Genomic DNA, 24,266 nt, shown 5'->3' with positions numbered 1-24,266 from the left:
TTTGGAAACAACAGTTCAGTGAGAATCCGTACAAACTAGCAGTCCCAACATGTAAAAATTGGGTCACTGTGTGCCCGTTTGTGTCTGCATGTGTGGGTGTTTAGTGGTTTAGTTGGTAAATAGTTTATAAATGCTTAGTAAATAATTGATTGTTTTTTTGAAAATATCTAACCAACAAAGCGTCAGGGTCTATTTCGAGCAGAACAGTTTTATGAACCGTTTAACAAAACTAGTTGTAATTGACTATGATCCAAAAATGCTTAACTTATATAAAAGAAACTTAAGTTCCTGATGGTCTTGAGTCCGGGATGTAGTGATGTACAAAAATGTGTTTAGTACCAAAGTTAACATTTACTTTTGGCCAAATGTTTTCCCTGGTGTTACCATACAGCACCAAAGCCCGGGTAGGCAGTCACCAAAATCATCAGCACAGGAATTTCTGAGACTGGTTTTCCTTGGGTCACACTGGCGCTGTAGAAAAACCCATCTACGTGGACAGTGGGCCCAGAAATACAAGTGTTTTTTTGTAACTAAAGAAAGGTCCATTTCTTCTCCTATGATAATAAAAGCATGTTCACACACATCCAGCTGAACAGCAGATGGAAGTCTCCAACATCTCTCCAAGTCTAGTATTATATTAACTTGTAACTTGCCTGGCATAAACTCAACTAATTATCGGAGCTGTGTGGTGATGGAGGATCTGGCAAGCAGTTTAGTATTGTGGAGGTCACACTTGACTCTCTAATGGTCAAGAAGCCCAAGGTGGCCACTGTCAATGGCACCGCTGCAAAAAGAGTCACCATCATCTTTTGCCCCTTTGCCTCCTATTGTTTGATGTGCATTAATATGCATCAACTCACCTTGCTAGATATGTAGCTTGCTTCAGAGGTTTCCTCTTCAATCAAGCTACCTAGTTTAGTTTAGATTACCAAGTTTAAAGGAGTCGAAGTTGAATGAGATGAGATTACTGCCTCTCTTTGTATTCTAATCTGTAGGGTAAATGGAAGAACAGATGAAACACCAGCTAATGTTTCAAATGTCTTTGTTTTGCATACAAGTTGGTTTAAAACATTTATGAACATTCAGGAAACAATTGCCATGCTAAGAAAAAAAGGGCCCTTGAGGCTATCAAAGCACAAGAAATTGTTGCTGAGAAATGGATGTCAATCATTTGTTTTATCGCCTCTTGAAGCGTTCCTTGGAGAAGCATTCTTAGAAGCATTCCCATCATAGACAGTACTTAGATATTTTTTCTTTTGAAATGAATTCTAACATGCCCAACATTAAAAGGTTTACCACAGTCACAGGGGATAAAAAAGAAATGCATTGAATGGTTTAGATAAATTTTAAGATTTCTTTGGAAAAAATCTTTGAAGATGTAGAATAAATACTACTAGGGTACATGTATAGTACACAGGAATGTACAGATACTATATAGATAGTATCTGTATAGATAGCATGGTAGGCTGAAGAGGTTTATAATATTCGCAAAGTAAAGCTTTGCAAAGTAAATCGTGACATTGGTGTAAAGCTAGTATTGCTATAGCTCTTGTTAACTCTGTAGGCAAAGCTCCGCATCTAAATGGAAATGTACCTTGACAAGATAAAAAATTTACTACAGGTCGTGGCTGCTCCAAAAACTGAGCATTTTGTAGAACTTAATTTTGGAAATGAATTTATTTCTTTTTAATTCCAGTTCTAGACTTAGCCGGGTAGAAAAATAACAATACTCCACTTTTTAATATTATTTTCTGTATGTTTTCATTGTTTTGAAATTAAAAGTCTTCAGCTTTAATTTACTAACTGAAGTTCTCAACTTATCTAGAAATCATTTTAATATCATAATGAAAGTGAAAATAGCATCATTATAATGTGATTGACGAACAAATCTGATTTAAAGCCCGGGGGGGAGAAAAAACAGCACTGCTAGGATCCCTTTTGAGTAAGCAAGAATCTGTTTGTGCTCTGTGGCTGGTTTAACAGAGGGGATCAGTGTTTTCAAACCTCTAGCCAAACTATTCCAGGGTTCTTGCTTTGTGCATTTAATCTGATTCGTTGCTTAACTTTTCTGTGGCAACAACAAAATGGGCACAGACAGCCCTCCAAAAAACCCCCATGGTGGTAGTTAGTGTAGCGCAGTTCTTAACTCCATTTCTTACTGGTTATACTGCTTAACACACTCATAAACTTGCTCGCAACTGTTGCTGGTGAATTATGTCGGTTATAAATCATGCGAAGAGACTGTATTACATGAGTGGCATAATTATCGCAAGGTGTAAAAGTCAATTAAAATTATCAAAGTTTTAGGCTTGAGTCCCACTGAAGTCAGTAGGATATTTGCCGTTGTCATCATTGATCATCCTAAGCGGGCTGCAAAATGGGTGAATAATAGTCTTCAGGCCCTGTCCTTTTTCCTTCACCCTTCCTTGAATTTGCAGATAGTGGGTCTTCTCCCTGTACCCAACAGATGCGTCTCATTCCCAGTTGTTCTCTCGTGCTGGCATCTGGGTTCCCAGTGCGCTGGAGCCGGAGCAGGGCAGCCTGGGGCAGCAGCACCGTGGTGCCCCGTCGCCTGCCACCCTACATTCACCTGTGATCCCACAGCCCCCTGCCACTCCGCATCCCCCTGCGATCCCAGAGCCCCCTGCCAGGCTCGGACCCCGGGGGCTTGGCCCCGGCCCGCCTGAAGCCAGCCAGGTGCCGGTGGGTGGGGGTCTGTAGAGGACCTGTTGCTTGTGTTGGGCACAGGTTTTCCCTGTCACAAGCAGGTGGTTCTCAGAGCCACAGAAAGGAAAATGCATCCCATTGGCATAAGTGGAGACTTTGCTCTCTGCTTAAAAATGCCCAAGATATCACCAATCTCATCCTGACTATTATGGTGACCAGAAAACATACGTTCTTAAATCAGTACTAACTTTGAATAAAGAATGCACAGTATCTTATTGAATGAACACCCCTTCCCCCTTTTTTTTTTACAGGAGTAAAAATGGATTAAAGAAGAGAAAGCTGACCAAGTATGTAACTTCTCTGATATTTGAAGAAATAAAAAAAATACATTGCCTTAGACTAAACATGTGTTATGGAGTACATGGCGTAGTGATATGACAGTTACAGATACAGGAAACTTCTTGGTAAACACATCCTGAGAGAGGTGTCTGAAGGCAGAAGACAAACAATAATTGGAAAAAAAGCAATTCTTCTCAATAGATAGGTTGTGGCAAAACAGCTCCGTACTGATAGAAAATTAATCATCGGGGAAAAGATCAATTATCCAACTTAATGATTCCAGCAGAGCTTATCCTTACTTACAAATGACAAATGGTGAAAAACTGGGATGCATTTGTTTCTAGTGATATTTCCCTCTTGACATGAGGCTCTCATTATGGTTGTTGCTAGAACACTAGATCATTAATGCTAACGGGTAAACAGGAGTAATTAAGTGGTGATAAGACAGGTTCCTTTGGGCATATTGCCTCAATGTAAATGAAAAGATTACTGTGTACATGCTTCAGTAGCTTGTAAATTAGCGCATAGTAATTAGGTGAGGGAAGCTGTTTACCTGTGTTTCTTTATTCAAAGTGTTAGCCTAATTACTTCTTCCTTATGTTCAGAGGCTGTGCCTGTACTAACAGATAGACCCTCACCTGGTGAAAAAGCGTGTAGAATGGTGGGAGTCACTAAATTAAGGCTAATTTATACCTGCCGAAGCGCTGCATCGTTTTGTGTAGTTATATGCCACTTTTTTTAGCCACCATCTCTCTGGCAGGAAAATTTGACAGCAGGGAAAGCAGTCATGGCAGTGGCGTACAAAATGCTATTTTAGGGCATTTTTTTTTTCTGGACCTTCTAAAAAAATCAAAACTGGAATATGAAATCCATTTTTCTGTATGAGCAAAACTCAGATGAGTTTTAAAAGTGTCTCTGCTAGATGTGAAAATATCTGAAAGCAACGTTGTACGTGGCAGAAGAGGCAACTTCAATGAAACAGCAGCTGCCCTGGTGCCTGAAGCAGGCTGCTGGGGTGGTACTGAGCGTGGGTCTATGATGGGCTGCTGGATCGCTGCTTGTCACGGTGCCATCTGTGCCTTGGGGACATAGCCACCAGCAAAAGCAGTTCAGGGGCCAGGGAATCGTAGGAAGGGTGCATGGGCCATTCCCCTCGCCTCAGGTGAGCGGTTTCCCTCAGGTAGGACGACTCCAGCCCCCACAAACCAGGGTGCTTTCTGCCGTCAGCACCAGCAGCCACAGCACTGAGCTCACCCAGAGGGGTCGGCAGCCCTTTCTTTTCCTCTTTATGGTTGCTTTCTAACATTAGCAGTTGCAAATGTACATATTCATGACTTGATAGTATTCTGGGGGAAAATGTACATGTTCATGACTTGATAGTATCCTGGGGAAATAGTATGACTTGACAGTATTCTGGGGGAAAATAGAAATAAAACATACTAAAAAAGTTCCTTCCTTTTTTTTTTTTTTTCTCAATTTCTGTGTGTTTTTCTTTTAAAGCCCTGTCCAGTTGGATGATTTTGACGGCTACATCAAAGATATGGCCAAAGATTCAGATTATAAATTTTCTCTGCAATTTGAGGTAAATCTGTGGGGACTGTCTCCTCTCCGAACTGCCATGCCTAGATCAGCTTTTTCCAGATGTCAAGTTTGCGTGGGGTGTTCCTGTGCTCTCTGTTGTTTAATGTGTGCTGTTGCTAGGTGGGTCAGCTTCACTTCCAGTTCTGCAGAATTCAGAAGTGGACCTTGGTGTTGTTAAAGACTGCGTTTAGTAAGCTGATTTGAGTGGCTCATCACATTCGATTCAAGATAATTCTCAGACCAACACCCTTCCTTTAAGTTTAGGACGTGCTGGCAGCCTGAATTGAATTAAGGATTTTAATGTCTTTAATTATTTTTTTTATTTAATTTATTTAATGCTCTTAATTTGAGGGGAAGCATTGGAATGAGAAGGTAACGTCAAAAATCTCTTTAAGAGCTGGAGGTCTCTCTGAGACCAGTTCAGGTACATTCTCTTGATTACCCAGAAGTTAAAGCCAGTTTAGCAGCATAAAACTAAAAAGCTCCTATCCTAGGGCTAGCTCCCAAAGATTTAAACGTGGAAAGGGAGTGAGGAGGGCCGTCAGGGTGTTATCACCATTCTGGGTGGCTGGCGTGTTAGCTCCCTGCCAGTGGAACGTCCTCTGATGTAGCACATAGTAGATGGAGCTACTGAAGGTAATGACTAGAAAGGTTTCCCAAGCATTCCTTGGTATCAAGATCAAAAGCCACTTGAGGGCTTGAAGAAAACTCTCTGAGCAGGGAGAATGACCACCAGAGAAATAACGTATCAGCCCCCTGGTTTGACACTATTTCTACTAATGAAGTGCAGGTAGAGAGGAGCAGTCCGCAGGTGCAGCCTTGGATGGCAGCAGTGCGTTGGCAGCAGCAGCAGGAGAGACCACGTCGTTGCTCTCTAGCTGCTTGGACCCAGACTCAGAGGCATCAGATAAGGAAAGCCAGTGTAATCCTGCTGTCAGTTTATAAAGTGATTTATGAATGTTTTCAGTCTGGTACCTGCCACAAGTAATCATTTCACAAAGAATTATTTTTGGAGTGTTTGTGAGTTTGACCTTGGTGTTTTTCTTTCTGTTACCTCAGGAGCTAAAACTGATTGGGCTTGACATACCCCACTTTGCTGCTGATCTGCCCATGAACCGCTGTAAAAATCGCTACACAAATATCCTGCCGTGTAAGTACAATATATACAGGCTCCTGCGAAAGTCCCTCGAGAGGGAAAGAAAAGTTTTAATAAGAGAACTGGAGAAGGAGGACAGCTTTTCTGAATGATAAAATCCTGTTCTAAAACCTGCCCTTAGAGAGAACCAGGCAATAGATGGTTTTTGTTAGCTTTGAAGAGATGTAGCTTTCTGAGAATGTTTATCAAGACGGGAGTTTGGACGTGAGAAACACAAGGTCATTTCTACTACTGAGTAGTGTTACTATAATTTTCTTACGATTCTAATGAAACTTAAGGGAGCCCAAAGGGACAGCAGTTGGGGGGTTAATTTTGCAGAACAGCAATGATAATACATCCACATAGTGTTTAGTGAAGCAAACATTGCTCTCGATTGATAAATAATGAGCATTCTCTATTTTTTTAATAGATTTTTTCAGTCTTTATAGGATTAATTTTAATTTTGACTCGTTGGAGATAAGTGCTGTGTTTGAGAGCCAAATTTTTTTTTTTTTTTCCCCTTTCACAGATGATTTTAGTCGTGTCCGGTTAGTTTCAATGAATGAAGAAGAGGGATCTGACTACATTAACGCCAACTACATTCCTGTGAGTACAGAGTCTCAGTCAGTCTAAAGAACAGTCTCCTGCACAGCAGTCGGAGCGTGCTCCCTGCAAGTAGCGTGGTATCTTCTGGAAGCTCAGTCACGTTCTCAGCATCTCCTTCAGCTTTCAGTATTCTGCCTGCGGGGAACTGTGCTTTTCACCCTCCACCAAAGAAAAAAGCCAACCCCAAGGGTGGTGATGGGGAAGATTTTTGGCAAATTTTGCCACAGTAGCACTGGGTGAGCTGTGAACCTTTGCGAAACCTAGACTGGACTGGTAGAGAAATGGGGAGGAAATGTTAAGTGGTGCAGTGGCATTTCAAGACAGCTAGGAGAAACACAAACTTTTACATGAGAAGCTTTTCCAGGTTTCTACAACACATGGAGAAAGGATTCAGCCAGGCGCTCCACAACTGACCCACCGTGCCCAGCCCAGAGGGTGCGTGGAGGGAGCTGCTGCCTTCTGCCTCCTCTCACCAGCGTGCCTCCCTCTGCCTGGCACCGAGCAGCCGGCTGCCAGGGAGCAGCCCCCGGCATGCTAGGAGAATTAAAGTATACACGGAGCTGTAGTCAAACGGTTTGACGCTGGCGGTGGGCTAAAGCCCCATCAGCCCTTTCCACCCTGGCCTGAGCTCACGCAGTCGCTTAGTCTTGTCCCTGCGGCTGCTGCAAAGGGTTGTCCCTCTGTCATCCCCCCCTCGCCGTGGCGCGGTGGAAGCTGTGCCATGGAGAGCGGCGTCCGCCGGGTCTCTCTGCAGGGAGAGGACGCAGGGCATCGCAGCATCCATTCAGAAAAAGACCTTTCACTCGGGAACCGTAGACAGATGAGCATTTCTGCACCCTTGCTGTGAGCAGAAGGCAGAGCTGACCCTTGGCTCTGCTGTGGAGAGCTGAGTCAGCATTGTGGAAAAGGGAGGAGCCCTCAGAGAAGTCAGTGAAACCACTTCTTTGTTGCTGTGGCATCGCCCATGCGGGTACTGCTGAGCACGCTGCCTGCACGCAGTTTCTGTGGGTCAAGAGCGTGAGCCTAAACACTCAAGGTACGAGTGCCTGAGCTCGCCGCGAATCAAGAAAGAAAAATGTTGCAGCATTCAAAAGCATCATTCACAAATCGGGAAGCTTCTGTGACATGGGATTATGGATAATACGATTTTATGTAGCCGTCCTTTTTCGATTGCTCAGTTCTGCTTTTTATAGCTTACGTCTCTCTAGTTCAGCATAATGCTGACCATAGAAACTAGGACAGAGGTCTCATCTTAGTGCTTGGCTTTTCCTGACAACTGCTGCTCCACCGAGCACCTGCCTCCAAACACGGCTACTGGTGGCGATCTGGGTCTCTGATAACAGAGGTTTGGCGCTTAGGTCAGGCGTAGCCCCTGCAGACAAACAAATAGCAAATTCTGTGTAGTGCAAAAGCCCAGGTTGAGCTGACTTCTAGATATGTCTGGAGGAAGCCGTTTATGGAAAGTGCTCCCAAATCGCGGGTGTTTTTACAATCCCCACACTGTGGTGGCACAGAAATTGCCCAGTTTGCATGGGATCATGCTGTGTGTTGGATCTATCTTTTGTTCTGATTAGCAGTATCAAATAACTTTCCAAATGTGGTTTTGATGATACAATCTCAGCAGATATGGTTAGAGCAGATGCCAAAATGGCCATTCTGCGGACCTTTTTATTACAGCCTTTATAACGGTCTTTTGGTTTTGGAGAGGGGAAGGAGCCTTGCTAACTAAAAGCGTGTTGATAGAGATAGGAGAAGGAATACATGGATCCAAAGCGTCTGAGCTTCAATAAAGCATAGCAGTGATAATCTGTTAAGGGTGTGGACTCAGCATGTTCTCTATTTTAAGCAGAATTCTAATTAATATTTTACTAATTTAAATCCTTATGACATAAACACGTGCACATAATCCTGCTCGTTGCTACCTTCATTTACACCAGTGACTGAAAATCACCACAGGTGCTGTCTGGGCTGAGCAGGCTAAGCTTCTGTAATTGTTTTTATGTCTGTAGCTAAACTTAGAGTATGAAATGTGGAGGAAGCTGGAACGTTGACGTAGGATTCTCATTACTTGTTTTTTTAATGTTGCCTTTCCTGTTGTCAGGGCAGAGGATTTGTGTGATAACAGTTTCATCTTCTGTCTTTTATTCTAGATTGTTTACACTTTGGGAGGAGTATCAAAAACTGGCAAAAGTTGTAATATGAATATAAATACAAAAAATGATGAGGTAGTTTCTTTATATTAGAAATCACTTTAAAAAGTACAAAATTAATTTGAGCAAGCTAAAAAATGCGTATGCCAGAGAAAAATATGTGTTCTGAAGTGTTAAACATGTTGATAAACAGCACCTGTCTCTTTGTTTCTTAGGGTTATAATTCACCCCAGGAATACATTGCAACCCAAGGACCACTGCCAGAAACTAGGAATGATTTTTGGAAGATGGTTCTCCAGCAAAAATCTCAAATTATTGTAATGCTCACTCAGTGTAATGAGAAAAGAAGGGTATGTAACAATATCTTGCACATAGTATAAAAGAAACTACACTGAAAATGTGTTTATTTTCTGGTGGGTGAATTTCTTTGCATTGTTTTCTCATCATGAGACAGCATCATAACCAGAGCTGGCATGGCACTCCGTTCACTTATGGCAGGCATTTCAGGATGGTTGAGGGACTGGAGAATCTTTCACATGAGGAGAGGCTGAGGGAGCTGGGACTCCTGAGCCTGGAAAAGAGAAGACTCGGGGGGATCTTGTGACTGTGCATAAATACCCGGTGAGAGGGAATGGAGACAAGGGACCCCTCAGTGGTGCCCAGGGATAGGACAAGAGGCAACGGGCACAAATTATAACACATTAAATTCCATCTGAACATCAGGAAACACTTTTTTACTGTGAGGGTGACTGAGCACTGGCACAGGTTGTCCAGAAGTTGTGGGATCTCCATTGTTGGAGATACTCAAAAGCTGTCTGGGCATGGTCCTGGGTAACTGGCTCCGGGGGGCCCTGCCTGAGCAGAGGGGTTGGAGCAGGTGACCTCCAGAGGTCCCTTCCGACCTCAGCCATTCTGTGTTTCTGTGCTTTTACTTTTAAATAATAATAATGAAATACCAGTATTATGCTTTACATTTGCCTTGACATTATAACAGAAATATTTGGAATATTACTTATTTTTTATAGATATGTTCTTGTTCCCCATGTTTTGTTCCTTTTAGACCTATTCTATTAAGAAAAGTAACAATCTACAAGGACACTATCTATTTCCATTCTTTGCTATACCAATGTTACCCTTCAGGAAATCAATGTATAGCTTATGTCTACAGTTACAGCAGTTACAGAAATAGCAATGATCAGGCTGAAAGTCATTGCAGGATCTTAGTGCAGCATCAAGTAAATAGTGCTGTAGAGATTTCTAAAACTGAGGTTCAGTATACTTTTGATTATGCTTTTATATATAAGCATATATATTTATATATATATATAAATATGTATTTATATGTTTCCCTTTCAGGTGAAATGTGATCATTACTGGCCTTTTACAGAAGATCCCGTTGCATATGGGGACATCACAGTGGAGATGCTGTCTGAGGAGGAGCACACAGACTGGGTTTACAGGAGTTTCCGAATTAGCTACGTAAGTGAAACATTTTGCATAGCCCTGCTGTAAGGGTGGGAGTAATTTCAGTCCTGCCTCTTCTTTAAGTGTTGTCCATTTCTGGCATTCAGTGGAAGATGCTTAAGAGAAAGATTGATGGCCTTACCCTCCCTCCACACAGGCAAATGGCTAAATCGCAAAAATGTTCCCCTAAAATTGTCTTTGCTATGAATTTCTCAGCAAAATGCAAGACTGAATCAAAAAGTAATACTAGAGCTCTGGGCATTTCTGTGGTGCCAATAATTAGTGACAACAAATGTGTAAACTTCCTTAACTCTGGCATACCTTCTTGCTAGAAGCTATTCAAAACTTGAAGATGCCAATGTAGAAATTGAAAATATTTTTCAAAAGGGCAATTCTGCAATATTCATATATTCCTAGAACGTATTGAAGCACACGTGAGAGCATGAGATTTCCAGATCGAAGCTGTTCAGATTTTCAAGCGTTTCTTTCCAGCTTTGTTTCCTGCACCAGCTCGGTGCCAGCGCCAGCTCGTTAGAGATATGGAAGGGAGATGAAAAAACTGGCACGTCAGCGCTGGCCCCGGACCCTAGTCCTACTCGGTCATGCCTCACTGCGTTGCAAAGGGCGCACAGGGCAGGCTAAGGGTGCAAATGCATAAAACACGATGCGTTGGGCTGTTGGCATCCACGGAAAATAATGATGAGACTGCAGTTTGCAGTTCAGGTAAACTGTCCTTTACCAAAACCAGGGCAGCGACTTCAGGGTCTTTTATACTAATCTCATTTTTTAATATCCTGTGCCTAAGGTTCTGCTGTTGCCTGTGACTGGAGAGGGGACACTGCAGTAGGGGTGTTTAGCCTCACCCAGAATGGCAAAACTAAAGGCGTTGCTTGCCATGTGTTTGGGTGATGACACCCTCACCTCTCCCCATGTTTTGGGTTTCTTTAAGTCTCAAAGACAAAATGTGTTGTGTTGAGGATCTTGTCTCACCTAAAGGCACTAGAGTTCTTACCGGTGAAAGGATTTTTTATGATAAAGGGTGTTCTTCTAAATATTTCCTTTGCCCTGTAATGATTTTTTCTTCTCTTTTGGTATTCTTTTTCCTTTGAAACTTCAAAAGAAAAACTCTCAAGAGTCCAGTCTTGATTGTTTACCAGCAGTGTTGTTCTTTATCTGTGGCCAAATGAGAAAAGGAAAGGAAATGGAATAGAAAGAGGAAGAAAGCTCAAACTGGAAAAATGCAACAGTTCTTGATTTAAAAGCAAAATAAAATTGAGCCACCATGCTAAAAAAAGCAAAAAACAAATCCCAAACCCAGAAACTGGAGTTCGTGCCTTTTCCATAATGCTGGCCTGATACCTCCCCCCCTTTTAATCAAATAGCACATAAATTCTTTTCCACTTTTTTTGGCTGACTTTACTTTCTTTAGCTGCATTTGGGGGGGAAAAAATCCACTGCAAAACAATGAAAAAAACCTCAGTCTAACTGAGCGTGACCGTACTGTTCAAACTCCTGTGAACATGCTGCTGTTCTGCTTTTCCCATCAGGCCGATGAGGTGCAAGACGTGATGCATTTTAACTACACTGCCTGGCCAGACCACGGGGTCCCCACGACCAACGCTGCCGAAAGCATCCTCCAGTTTGTGCAGATGGTCAGGCAGAAGTCAGCAAAGAGTAAAGGCCCCATGGTCATACACTGCAGGTAAATGCTTCGAGGAAATGGAGAACTGAAGGAGGAAACTCATTAAATAGCTTAGGAAACCGTTGGAAGGAGGGGTTCTGGGGTTTTGCTTGCCTGGTAGCTGGAAATGGTTCTCTTTGGTGGTAAGGGTGAAGGATTAGTGCCCTGCTTTGACTACTGGGATTTCAGCCTGCAGCCATAGATGCGAAGGAGTTGCTTTCTAGAGGAGAGTCATATCCTTGGATGCTGTAAACAAAGGGCTTCAGGGGGCGCAGCAGGCGATCCCGATTCTCACCAGCTTGGAGCCTGGCCCTGCTCTCCCGTTTCCACACCTTCATGCTGCGGGTAGCGCGCCTGTCCGTCAGCCTGCCGCAGCGTGCTGCTCCCTGCAGAAGTGCGGCTCTGCGCAGATCCTCCTCCTCCGGGCGCTCGGCTTGCAGTGCGTGCAGGAGGCGACACGAAGAGTGCTGCCCTGGGCTAGCAGGAGTACAAGTGCCCCATGATAACAGTTACATGAGGATGGGGGGGGTTGTGGGTTTTTTTGAGGATTGTTTTCTGTGCTGTCGGATTTATCTCTTGTGCATCATCTGGCCATTGATTGAGACGCTCGCTTGCTCGGCCCCGCGGGGGGCAGCTACCGTGTTCGTGATGGTATCATACCAGATTGGTTCCCGATGCAGCTCTCCCGACTGACTCCAAACATCTCTGTGGCTCCCAGAGCGAGAGCTACTCGCAGCAGATTGCTCAGAGATACGTAAGCAGGCAGGCTTCAATGAGTGCATGTGTGTTCATTGCGGTGACACTCTCCTAACAGAAGTCCAGGCTCAGAGAGATTGATCTCGGCCACCCCTGCATCACCCACCCCGGAGGCAGCAGTTACGTTGCCGCACAACGCGCTGGCACCCTCCAGCGTGGCCTTTTCTGGCACTGATGTGATGGTCAGCACCAGCTCTCTCTTGCCACCACTTTGCCCACTTTCAAGAGCTCCTTCCCAGAAAACGGTCTTTTATAGCGATATATTGCTGGTTTCCAGAGAAGGCACTTCGTGCTCTACTGGAATGCACAACAGCAGCATTTGTAAAAGCAGTGAGTCCCCTCAGCCCTCCCCTGTAACTTAATGGAGAAATTCATAGGGGATATTGTTCTGGGAGTCTTAACATCAAGAAAGGTGCTGGTAAGCCAGGGAAGAGTTTTATGTGTAGTGTTGTGAAATTAAACCTCTTGTATACCACTGAATTGTTCTGGGAAGGAACAGAAGCAAACATCAGAGAGCTGGGTAACAACTGCAGTATTTTCGTTTTAATCAGGATGCTTCTACCAGCAGAGAGAGATATTCTCAGTATTTTTAGAGTATACCATAGGTCTTAGACCACATAGTTTAAAAGCAGCAATGCCGTGAAATTAGTGGAAGGGGGGAAGAAAGAATGTGTAGATCAACTGCTACAGCAATTGTTCTCAGACGTTGAAGAAGGCATAGGACTGACATCATTACAACTTCTCTGTTTGTTGTTTGTGAATTTAGCAATTAATGTAGCTGTCAAATAACTAGATCAAAAGTTCCATTTTTTTTAAACACAACGAAAAGAAAACACTGTTTTGTGAAAGCTGTGTTGAACTGTGTTGAGATGAACTGTTGCAACTTTGCAAATATTTTCAAGGCTTTTCTGAAAAATACAAGTAGACAGCAGAAAGAACTTTAGCTAAGACACATAATTCTATTCTTAGAGGTGGCGTTGGGAATCTATATGAAACTCTTTAAAACCTCTAAAGCCACACCCATCATGAAATCGGTCCTAAACGTTACATGTGAAACCACAGTGCAAAGATTTATGTGCACATTAGAATCTCTGAATAAAAACAGCGTGCCTTTTTTTCTCGTCATTGAGCTTCCCTTTGTAGGAACAAAGATTCATCAGCCGGGCAATTGCTGACTGTTCCTCGTGCTCCCAAGGCGGCCGCGCTGGAGCGTGGGCTCTGCTGGGTGGTTTGTCCCTGGAGGGTGAACCGCAGCCGCGCCGGGCTTTGCTGACAAAGCCGGCAGCTTTGCGGTGCAGAGAGCTGCGGAGCCAAATTGGGCAGGTTCAGCCGCAGTCGCTGCCGAGCGGGTCTCTGCAGCTATGGCCACGGTCCCTGTCATTACGAGACGGCTCGTTAGATCTGTGAGGGGAGCGGTGGCAGTGGGAATCACAGAATCACAGAATGGTCGGGGTTGGAAGGGACCTCTGTGGGTCATCTAGTCCAACCCTCCTGCCGAAGCAGGGTCACCTACAGCAGGCTGCACAGGACCTTGTCCAGGTGGGTCTTGAATATCTCCAGAGAAGGAGGCTCCACAACCTCCCTGGGCAGCCTGTTCCAGTGGTCCGTCACCCTCAGAGGGAAGAAGTTCTTCCTCATGTTCAGCCGGAACTTCCTCTGCTTCAGTTTGTGCCCATTGCCCCTTGAAGACAGGTAAGGGTGGATGGAGCTGTGCACGTGGGTTCTGCGTGCGAGTGCGTAAAGAGGAACATAGGAAGGTGAAACAACCGCAGAGCCACCCGTTCCATACATTCTGCCTACACAGTGTATGGAAGGGCTGCATGGCATTAAATCCTACGGATGAACTGGCCTGTCTGACCTGAGATTAGCTTCATCCAATTATCGCAGCCACAGGGCACCTGCTCTGTGCAGTACCTCTGATGATCCTCTGTGTCCCCGTCAGGAGAGCCTGACGTGAGATGCGTGTCTGTGTGTGTTGCAGTGCTGGAGTGGGACGAACGGGAACCTTCATCGCCCTGGATCGGCTCTTACAGCACATCCGCGATCACGAGTTCGTGGATATATTGGGCCTGGTGTCTGACATGCGGTCCTACAGAATGTCCATGGTGCAGACAGAGGTAAGGTCCGTGCGCTTCAGCATTGCGAATTTGTCGTCAGATCTATTTCATATCTCTCTGTGGCATGTTCTGGTCCAACGGCTGTTGTTCCTCCTGAGCGCTTGGCAAAATAGCTATGAATAGATGCAACTGAGTTTTCATTTTCATTGCAATATTGTCACGTTATTAATCTGCTGCGTAGGTGGGTCTGATAATATTTCAACAGTCTCACTGATGTCTTCCAGAGCGGATGAGTTATTCTCACCTTCTGTGAAATCAATGTGCAAAAAATGCATTAGAATAGATTAACATAAGAAATTTTCAAACCATTCTGAAAACAGTTTGGCTTACTGAGGGGATTAATGACTCATCAGACGATATCAGTATGGGACAGCCATTCACGCTTGTTCAAGAGGATGTCATCTGGCGAAGTGTAGGAACTCGGTTACATGATGGCAGTACAAATAACCAGCAAAACAGACAAAAAGAACTGTGAGTCTGCCAGACACCCTCCTTACCCTTCTCCCTGCCCAAATATCTATTGGGTATTTCTTCTTGTATTTGTAAGGCAAATGTCAGGAGAATAGTCATACTGTCAGAGTATATAATGGAAAAAATTCACAAATTTTTTTTTCCGAAGCAGAAGCTTCTATGCATCTGAAACCTTCCCAGTTCCTCTGCTAATGAGGGAGAGATTTCACGCCTGTTGTACTCTTCACTGGTCAGACGCAGTGTAAGCTGGCAACCTCCATGCAGCTGGAAGTGCCACCATCACTGTTTGCAGGCTGGGACTGGCAGATCATCTGTCGCCAAGGATTGTTTAACCCAGAGCAAAGCAAAGAAGACTTAGCAGGGAGAGGAGAGGGGGAGGAAAACCTGCAGTGCCAACAAGCTAGCATCTAGAAATGAAAAAAGGTCATTGTTCTCAGACCATTTCGGATCATTCCTATCACACTACCACTTCCCATCATAATTCACTGAATTAATCCAAAGGCTGATCCTTATGTAAATGCCAGAGAAACAAATCCTGATGGTTTATTTCAGCTGCAAATGCATCACCACTCTGGAGGTGATGTGATTTTTTTTTTTTAATGTAAAAACCCATTGCCTGCTGGGGGCTGCTGTCGAGGACTGGGCTTTGACGGTGGCCTATCTCCTGCTGCTCCAGGCAGTGGCCAAGCTTGGCCACGGACGTCACTGGGTGGCAACAGCACTCGGGTGCAGAGGCCACCAAAATGGCTTCCCTTACCAAACCTGAAACCGCACACAGCTCGCCTGGGTTCGCGTTGCCTCATACACTGGAAACTTAGCAGTGTCGTGCTGAGCAGTTAAAAAAAACAAACGGCACAGACCCAAAAAGGGGGTTAGATTGGAGAACACTCTGAATTGAAACCAGTCAATCCAAATTAGTGGATGTGAAGAAGTCCAGGCATTTCTGTGGTCTAAAACATGTTTCAAACTCCTGTTGATATCTCCTGGGATCAGCTGATCACAGGGGACAGGGACTGAAATCCAGACTCGGGCTTTGGACCTTGGAACTCTGCCTTGGGACAGTTGTTTTTGCCTGAGATCCATTTGCTCCTTGCGCATAGTGCACTTCAAGCTTAGTGTGGGATTCATCAGGGATTGCCTTGTCTCTCTTTGGAAGGACCTTAATTGATGACTTTTAGATTTCCAATTGAATTACAGTGTTTATCTGTATGATGATAGTGCTTACAAAAGCCAGACCATAACCAAAACCAAAGATAACCAGTCTTGTTGCACAAAAACCTGTCCACAAATATGACAGTACATGTGATTGACCCGCCTTGCTTACAGTGTCATTTGCAGAGGGCTTGTAACTCCCCAAATAATTAACTGCTCTGTCAACAAAATCAGGTTTCAGCTTTTTATTGGTGAAGAAGTCAAGCACTAAGGAACGTGAAGTTCATTTAAATATTTCAGGTCCATAAGTGGCACATATGCAATTTGCACATAAAGCATTCGGGTACCTTTCTGGGAATTAATTCATTTTCGGGCAATATAAGCTAGACCCACTTTAGTTCAGATCCAACTGAACAGAACTGTTCTATTCCATTAATCACCTGTTATCATTCAGGTGATGGTGTGCTATCATTCAAGTGATTATGATGCCTAAGCAGCTCAGGTGGATTTTGTACTCGCCCAGCTGCTATTGGGAACAGCTGGGGGCTCTTAGGGAGCAGACAGCTCACTGTCCATTCTGTGGGGCTGAGGGGGGAGAGATGGGGAAGCTGTGCAGGCTGTTACTGTGAACTATCAAACGGTGTCACTCTTTGGGTTTTTGTCATCCTTTCTGAGGTGCAAAAATGCCCACTCATTTGGTTTTCTCTTGCAGGAACAATATATTTTTATCCACCAGTGCGTGCAACTGATGTGGCAAAAGAAGAAGCAGCAGTTCTGCATCAGCGATGTCATATATGAGAACGTCAGCAAGTCCTAGTTCAGAGTCACAGGTGGTGAGTTGGGCACGTGCCATGCCCACAGCCCCGCGTCCCGGCTGCTCGGCAGCAACCAGTGTCATGGGCATTTGCTCCAGGAGCTTTGCTGGGGCTCTGGGGTTTTCCAGGTCTCATCCCCCTCTGAGGTGATGCTCACATGGAGAGGGTGAGGAAAATCCCTCTAGCCTCTCGCAATATTTTATCTGCTATACTTCCCATGGCACTATAGGAATGTGGTGGCTTACTCATCATTCGAAGAAAAAGAGAATCTGGAAATGCTGTGCAAGCCATCTAACCATTCATTCCCTGCCACTTGTCCTAACACACCTTACAAAGTTTGAAGGAGGGGAGGACTTTGTACCTTCAGTCATTCTCCAGCCACTTACCGACTGCCAGGTTCCCAAGGCCAGCAGAGCTTTGGGGATGCTCTGCCAGCACTGCTATTGTGGCGAGGCGGTAACCAAAAAACTCTGGCATGAAATGCTGGGGATTTTGTTTTTATAAATCTAGAACCGGGGAATAGGAGGTGTCTCAGACTGGTGCCAATGTTAGCGTGAGCGCAGCGACCATCTTGCCTTGCCACTGAGCCCCAGCGCCTGACCGTGCACGCAGCCAGCCCAGCCCCGTCCCCGGCTGCAGAGTGAAACACAGGGCTCTGACCTGCCGAGAGATCTGCCGGTGGGGACAAGCTGTGAGGGCGTACATCACTGCTGTTCAAGCTAATGAGCTTTAGTTCATTAGGTGGCAGTAATAACTCAGCCATAACCTCAGTATTTGCTTTTGGGTGAAGCAGGAAGCTACAGACTCAACGCGTCTCTGCTGCGTGGCTGTGGTGTTGCACGTGCGCCTTTCCTAGCCACGGCGTGCATCATCCCCCCGCCCGTAAAATGAACCCCGCTTTGCCTCACCTTTCCTCATGTTTACTGTCGAATCTGAGTCCCAGAGCCAAGCTGCCTGTACTGGTGGCCTGCAGTTCCTGCCTGTATGGAGGGCTGGTAAAAATAAATGCCAAGAACTGTATTTATTTCCATTTTTAAATTTCTAAAGCATCTCGTTTGTTCAGTTCCAGGTGAGACCCTGAAGCACACCCATCTTCCCTTGCTTCTGATTTTTTTTTCTTTTGATGGTTTGAACGGCCAGTTGTTCTGCCAGGAGAGACCGCTGCTTTGCAGTACACGGACAACGAAAGAAAGAAACTTTTAACTTGCTGAAGCACTGGGGAGAAAAAGCCTTAACGAGCCTGCGGTGTCTTTTGAACTGTTTCATTTCTGGACATTTTTTTAAAATACTGGACCAAATTCAACTAAACAACATGAAGGAAAAGACACTATATGTGCATCAAATGGATTGCTCCAGAGTGTTGGGTTTTTGATTGGTACTTTTGGTTAATTTTTTTAATTATTTTTTTTTCTGTGCAGGTTGGGCTTAAGGTTAAAGTAAGTGCAATATTTTTTTAATGGCTGACTGAAGAGCTTTCTTCATGTGTCACTGGTCTGTGCTAAGGTCCATAGGAGAGCAGGCATTGTTAGTACCTAATAATACCTCATTAGTGAATAGCGAGGCATGAACATACATGAAGAACTCTGGAGATTCTGAAGAGAAAAGGGGGTGGGAGGGTGGGGGGAGTTGCTGGCTACGTGGATTTGACTGTTTCCTGCAGCACTGATGTACGTGGGGCCTGGGGGGAGCACAAGACCTGAGGAACGGACTGACGAGCAGCAATCCAAACATGAAGCCTGAAGCTGAAGCAGGCAGCCGACACTAAGAGATGGGGTGGTTTTGGTTCTTGACTGTGTTACTACTAATTAAGCTGAAGGACTGCTCTTTTCACCAGCCTGTTCAGTCATGCCACAGATCAGGCTCTTGTTTTAGATTAATCTAATCAAAGGGCAGCTGAGTTTCAAGCTGGGCTATCTTAGACTCCATTACTATAGCATTTAACTGTCGAGCAGTCTATGGTGCCTATACCCCTCATTTGTTTATTATTTTTAATAAGTATTAACCCTGTGTAAAAACGTGAAGCTGATTCAGGTTGGGGGTGGTGGAAAGGGGGAAATTAAAAAAAAGTGCTTTAACGGATGTAACTATTTCTCTGAGCCAGGAATTCACGATGTTACAAAAACAAGGTTTTGGCATGTGAAGGGCTGGTTATCGCTTTATTGCTAGGAGGCTGCCAAAGCGTCGGTGTGGATTCCTGCAGGGGCTTCGGGGTCAGGGCGGGGGGGCTCTTTTCTTTTTTGCTGTCAGTTTCAGTTCTAGTCAGAATTATTAGCTATATATCTATTTTTTTTTGTCTTTGTATAATTCCGGTACATCATTGTGTATTGTGACATGGATGCTGTCAGAATGGATGTCGATGGCATTTTTTGTAACCTGTTGCTTTGTGTCACCTCCTTGGAAGTTAGCAGCAATGGTACTCAATGTAAACAAAGCAAACTTGAACTGAAAGTAAACACACTGGATTGCTTACCTGTGAAGAAGTCACTGTCAGCGAAACAGCAAACACACCCACATACGCTTTTTATTTGCCCCGCGGCCTGCTATCACCTGTCACGGTACGAGGGTGCAGTTTGGTAGCTCAGCTACTTCCCAATAACCTCCTTCAGATGGTATTTGAATTTTTCCTTCCAATGAGTTGTTCCGCTAGCAGGCTAATAGGTGTCTGTTCCCTTAATATCTATTTCATCATCGTATTGGTCACAGTGGAAAACTTTCTTCAGACTGTCCCATCGGTGTTAAGCAAAACTGCATAGACTTAACATAACGCCCCAAAGAAAACAGGTCCTGTGAAGGGTAGTGAAGAAACAGGACTCCACCTCCGATTATTCAATGCGTATGATATGAACTGCGCCCCACCTTCTCTTCCCAGGCATCTAATACTATTTCCACAGTTTCCACTAAGCCCAGTCCTAAAGCAGAGATGCCATTTCTCTAAAGAAGATGCATAGGGATAGGGGCAAAAGGGCGGAGAGCCCTGCCTTCAGGGAGCAGATTGCTAACAAGACAGGCTTCAAAGGTACACAGTTCTCTTATTTCACCAGTGAGCCTCAGCTGGAGGGCTTGCCATTTCAGTAGGAACAGCAAAGATTTGTCTGACCTAATCTGAAGAGAAGACAGAATTATAAATGAGCACTTGACCATTTAGACCTTGCTTTCATGCTTTTTTTTTAAAAAAGTTTCGTTATATGTTTACTCAGAAAATATGGTCAAATCCCTCTAGAGAACTAGCAGGGGGAAAAAAAACCAACCAACCCACAACTGTTTTTACTTTCTCATCTACTGCCTGCTCCCTCCTGCTGGCGATTGCCCATCAAGTCTACATTTATTCTGTAGCATAAACCAGAGTCAGCAGCCTTACTGTTACAAGTAAAAGGTAAAAACACAAAATATCAGTATGAGCTGGCTGTAACAGAAGCTTGGCTGAACATGACAGGGTACAAGATTGCTGCAAAGATGCCAAAATCACATTGTTGCAAATGATACTGCCTGAGTAGCCTGAATTTATTATACAGTTTTTTGAATGCATGTCAAAAAATTTATTCCATTTGCACAGAAGCAGGTGTGTATTTTTCCTTTAGTAGCTACTTAATCACAAAGTAACTCACAATGAAAAGGTCTTCAGAAAAATACCTTTTCCTACCCCACAGTGTATGCAAAACTGCGTAACTGGGTGTGTTGGGCTAGCAGCGGACACCACCTCTCCCAGAGTTCAAGACATAAGTAAAGCAATGAAAGAGTCTGGGAGACATCGTGGGTCAGAAGACTCTGCAGAGCCTTTTGGCCTGCATTGACCTCCTACTTTGGTTTTACCTTGTCACGCTCCTTGAAAGCAAATCTAAACGAACAATGTTTTGGACTCTTGCTGTGTGCTGATATGGTTTCCAGCATCTGTCAAAATACAACGCTGAAGTCATCGCAGCTGTAAAGCTGTCTGAAGCGTCAGGTTTTTAATAGTTTTTTGAATTATGGGTTTCATGCCTATAGCTCTGCTGACGGCATAGATGCTGTATATTGATTCGCTGCTCTTACAGCATCTGCTGACCCAGATGCATGGAAAAGCAGCTCTGCCCAGTGAGTGACCATTAATCAAAACCAGGGCAGGTTCTCGCCTTGTTGCCTCATACTGTGCATGCCCCCATGGAAGGAGCAAACAAGTAAACCTAAGGACATGTTTTAGAAGAGCTAAGAAGTTTTGAGAGCAATGTGAAAGTGCTGTCTCTCCTAGCATGCCCTGTGCCGTGACCCTGATATACTTAGGTCTTCAGAACTGTTTCATTCCATCCTCACAGAAGGATTCAGAAGGCTGTGAAGCCTTACTTATGCTTTACTTCATTTTACTGTTTTTTTTTTTTCCTGTACGTAAAGAAGACAAAGTTGTCCCTTGTCAGATATTCAACATCATAATCTTACACACCAAAACTGGCCCTTCCCTTCCTCCTCATTCAGCTCATTAAGCAGCATCACACCACCTCACTCTCACTTCTTTTTTAAGGGCTTGTGTGAAAACAGTAGTTTCATTCAGGCAGGCAAAAGCTGTTGCTTTCAGCCATTTCTCGTGAGAGGGTAACATTGTTAGGGCTGTTGAAATGGATGGGAGCAGGGGGGTTGAAGGTTCGCTGCTGCTGTGACCGGCAGCAGTGGCGGCTAGGAAGCAACTAGGAAGCCTCTTCATTTTCTTTGATCTCCTCCTCTTTTAATTAATAAACATTATGGAGGAGTAGAGGCGCAGACTAATACCCTGATACTGGTTTTGGTCTGAATGCTGAGGAAGTAGGAAAAGGCCAAAGCTGTAACCCAAGCACATAACTTCAAAGAAACTGAAGAAAGATACTGAAGAGCCAAAGGCAGTTAAATAGGCTCATTAGCTAAAACTCAGCAGCAGTAAAAGTTCAACGTGTTTGCGCAAAATTTAAATACAGAACCCCACGCACACCTGCAAGTTTCCTCAGGTTTGCCCTTCCCACACAGAACACTGTTGCGTGTATGTGAAGGTGAGAGGCTGAGCACAGAAATATTCTCGCAGCTACTCTTTGATATGTCACGCTTGAGCCTTAGGGCTGCTTGTTTTGTGTTTTACACACTACACAGACCTCACAGCTGAGGAAAAACATTATAGAAAACCTGGGCTCCTGTAACATGGTGGCTTGGCTAGAACTTCTCCCTTTCATAACCATGGTTATTGATAAGATGCAGCCCAGGAAAATCAGTGGAGACACCTGCTTGAACAAGGGTCTGGCATTCCAGCTGTATCTTGCTTTTGTATAAGTTCTAAAAACCTGAAAACTCAAAATACCTTCAATTCTCACAATTAAAAAAAAAATCTGCTAGTTACAGGTTTCCAAAGCAGAAAGACTTACTCCACATCATACTAGTTATTCATGGGTATCTGATTGTTCCCGTCACTAAATTAGCAAAGTACTGCTGTTACCGTCCAGCAAAGCACTTCCAGGGACACTTTCAGAGTGTCACAAACATGGATGAATACACTTAAAGTCACTGGGAGCTCTGTACATGTCAGAATATCGTATCATTTTGGATAGCTGCTTCCCCATAAACCATTGATTTATGCACACACCAATAATGTGGAAGTCTGCACTTATTTCCCAGCTCCCTCCAAACCCACCAGCTTTCATATAGCACAACACGTTGGAGCAATAAAAGTATGCATAAAAAAAAAATCTCATTTACGCATTCACAATGCTGTTTAACATTTGAATTGCTAGATGGCAAGTAAACTGTTCCATGCATCAATAATGATTAGAAGTGTTCTTAACAAATTAAATGTGAGGTTTCACAGTGGGTTTCTCTCCCCATGGTGTCCCAAGGGAACAAGCAGACTAAAAGAGTGGGAAGAAGTGCCCTGGTGCTGTTAAAAGGTAAGTATGTATGCACTTTGAAAGCATAAAACTGCTGACTGAACATACACTGCTAAAACTCTCTCCCTCCACCCAGTTAAAAGGCGGACTTGATGGCAGCAAAATAGTAAAATTGTTCCCATGTTATCAAACATGGCTCCTTTTTCCACAGCTAATGAGGCGTTTCTTTGGCATTTAAAAAACTGTTTTGGTTCCTTTTCAAAGACACTTCTCACGTATCCCGGCTTTCTAAAATATTAGTGTAAAAAACTAAATCCTCACTGCTCAAATCCTACAGAAAACATTTTGACTGAAACGCTGCGTTTTACCACTGTTTTCATTTAAGACACTGAAAATTTGGAAGAAAACATTGTATTTTTGTTTGAGGAGCCCTAAACTGCGCAGCAGAGGGGTGAAGCTCGCTGCAGTGCCTTAAACCATCACAGAAATTCCAGCAAAAAAATGGGAGTAATCTGCCTTAATGCCACTCAGGTTTCACAGACTCTAACACAGAAATCATAAAGTCTAGTTCAGCAAAGTTTAAGGCTGAAATACAACTCAAGTTGTACTAGGTTGTTAAGTCATGAGTAGTTAATTTAAAAACTATGAAAAAAACCCAGAAACAAACAGAACAATCAACCCCCAAGCCCCCAGATTATTCTGTTTATCCCTCAAATATATGGAAGGGGTTTACTGTTTCTCTCCCAAGTCTCTCCCAAGATGCCTCCGAGCACACTGGTCCCATTCAGACTTGCCTGGCTCTCCCCATACAACTTAAGAGAGACGCAGAAACCCAGCTTCAAAAAAACAGTTGTGAAGCCACCTCTTTTCTCTCTGAGATGAAACATGGGTGCTTCATCCAAGACCTCTGCACACCCAACTCCACAGACTCCGAAGAGCTGATGTTTCCTTCTGGGCAAAGCCAAAGCGTCTGCTGAATGCTAGGAAAAGCTTGCAGACAATATGGATATTTGCTTCATATTTTGGTAGTTAACAGGGGAACAAAGGTACAGGTAATCACCCCAGTGCCTTTCATGGAACCAGACATACTTTCCATGAGAAAATACAGTGACTCTAATTTTTGAATATGTGTTTCAAAGTTCTTTTTAAAATTTGCCTACTCTTGTACTTGCAAGTAGCAAAGCATCTATCTAAGAGTAGCTTCAGATCGTCCCTTATTTTCTTAGTCATTCACCACCTAGTGTAGGGGTCTTTGCTGCACAGTGAACTCTTCTCAGACTAGGTATGGATGCTTACTAGAGAGGGTGGGGAGGAGTAGATTTTAAATGTGATTGGGAGAATACATGAAACCTTTGGAGGACTGGGCTTGACCTTTAATGATAGGCGATGCAGTGAGACAGACAATTTTCCCCCATAAAGCTAGGTATATAAGTGGAATGGATGCAGGTATGCTGGTTCAGATGTTTCCTATAGGGAGAAAGCAATCAAGAATTATAATTTCTTTCACAGAATCACA

At 44.0% G+C, this 24,266-nt stretch overlaps 1 protein-coding gene across 1 annotated transcript in view; it reads left to right on the top strand.

The window, feature by feature from the left end:
- PTPRO (protein tyrosine phosphatase receptor type O) overlaps positions 1–18,537 on the top strand; it is a 154,843-nt gene extending 136,306 nt beyond the window's left edge. Inside the window, 10 exon segments of the mRNA XM_075440599.1 lie at positions 2,979–3,014; positions 4,507–4,588; positions 5,647–5,737; positions 6,252–6,328; positions 8,694–8,828; positions 9,835–9,957; positions 11,490–11,644; positions 14,361–14,496; positions 16,832–16,952; positions 17,998–18,537. Of these exon segments, the coding sequence (XP_075296714.1) occupies positions 2,979–3,014; positions 4,507–4,588; positions 5,647–5,737; positions 6,252–6,328; positions 8,694–8,828; positions 9,835–9,957; positions 11,490–11,644; positions 14,361–14,496; positions 16,832–16,936 (940 nt within the window). The 3' untranslated portion in view covers positions 16,937–16,952; positions 17,998–18,537.
- The last annotated feature ends 5,729 nt before the right edge of the window (positions 18,538–24,266 follow it).

Source organism: Opisthocomus hoazin, chromosome 1, assembly GCF_030867145.1.
Source record: "Opisthocomus hoazin isolate bOpiHoa1 chromosome 1, bOpiHoa1.hap1, whole genome shotgun sequence".
Classification (NCBI taxonomy): domain Eukaryota; kingdom Metazoa; phylum Chordata; class Aves; order Opisthocomiformes; family Opisthocomidae; genus Opisthocomus; species Opisthocomus hoazin.
This window is presented reverse-complemented; position numbering and strand designations above follow the sequence as displayed.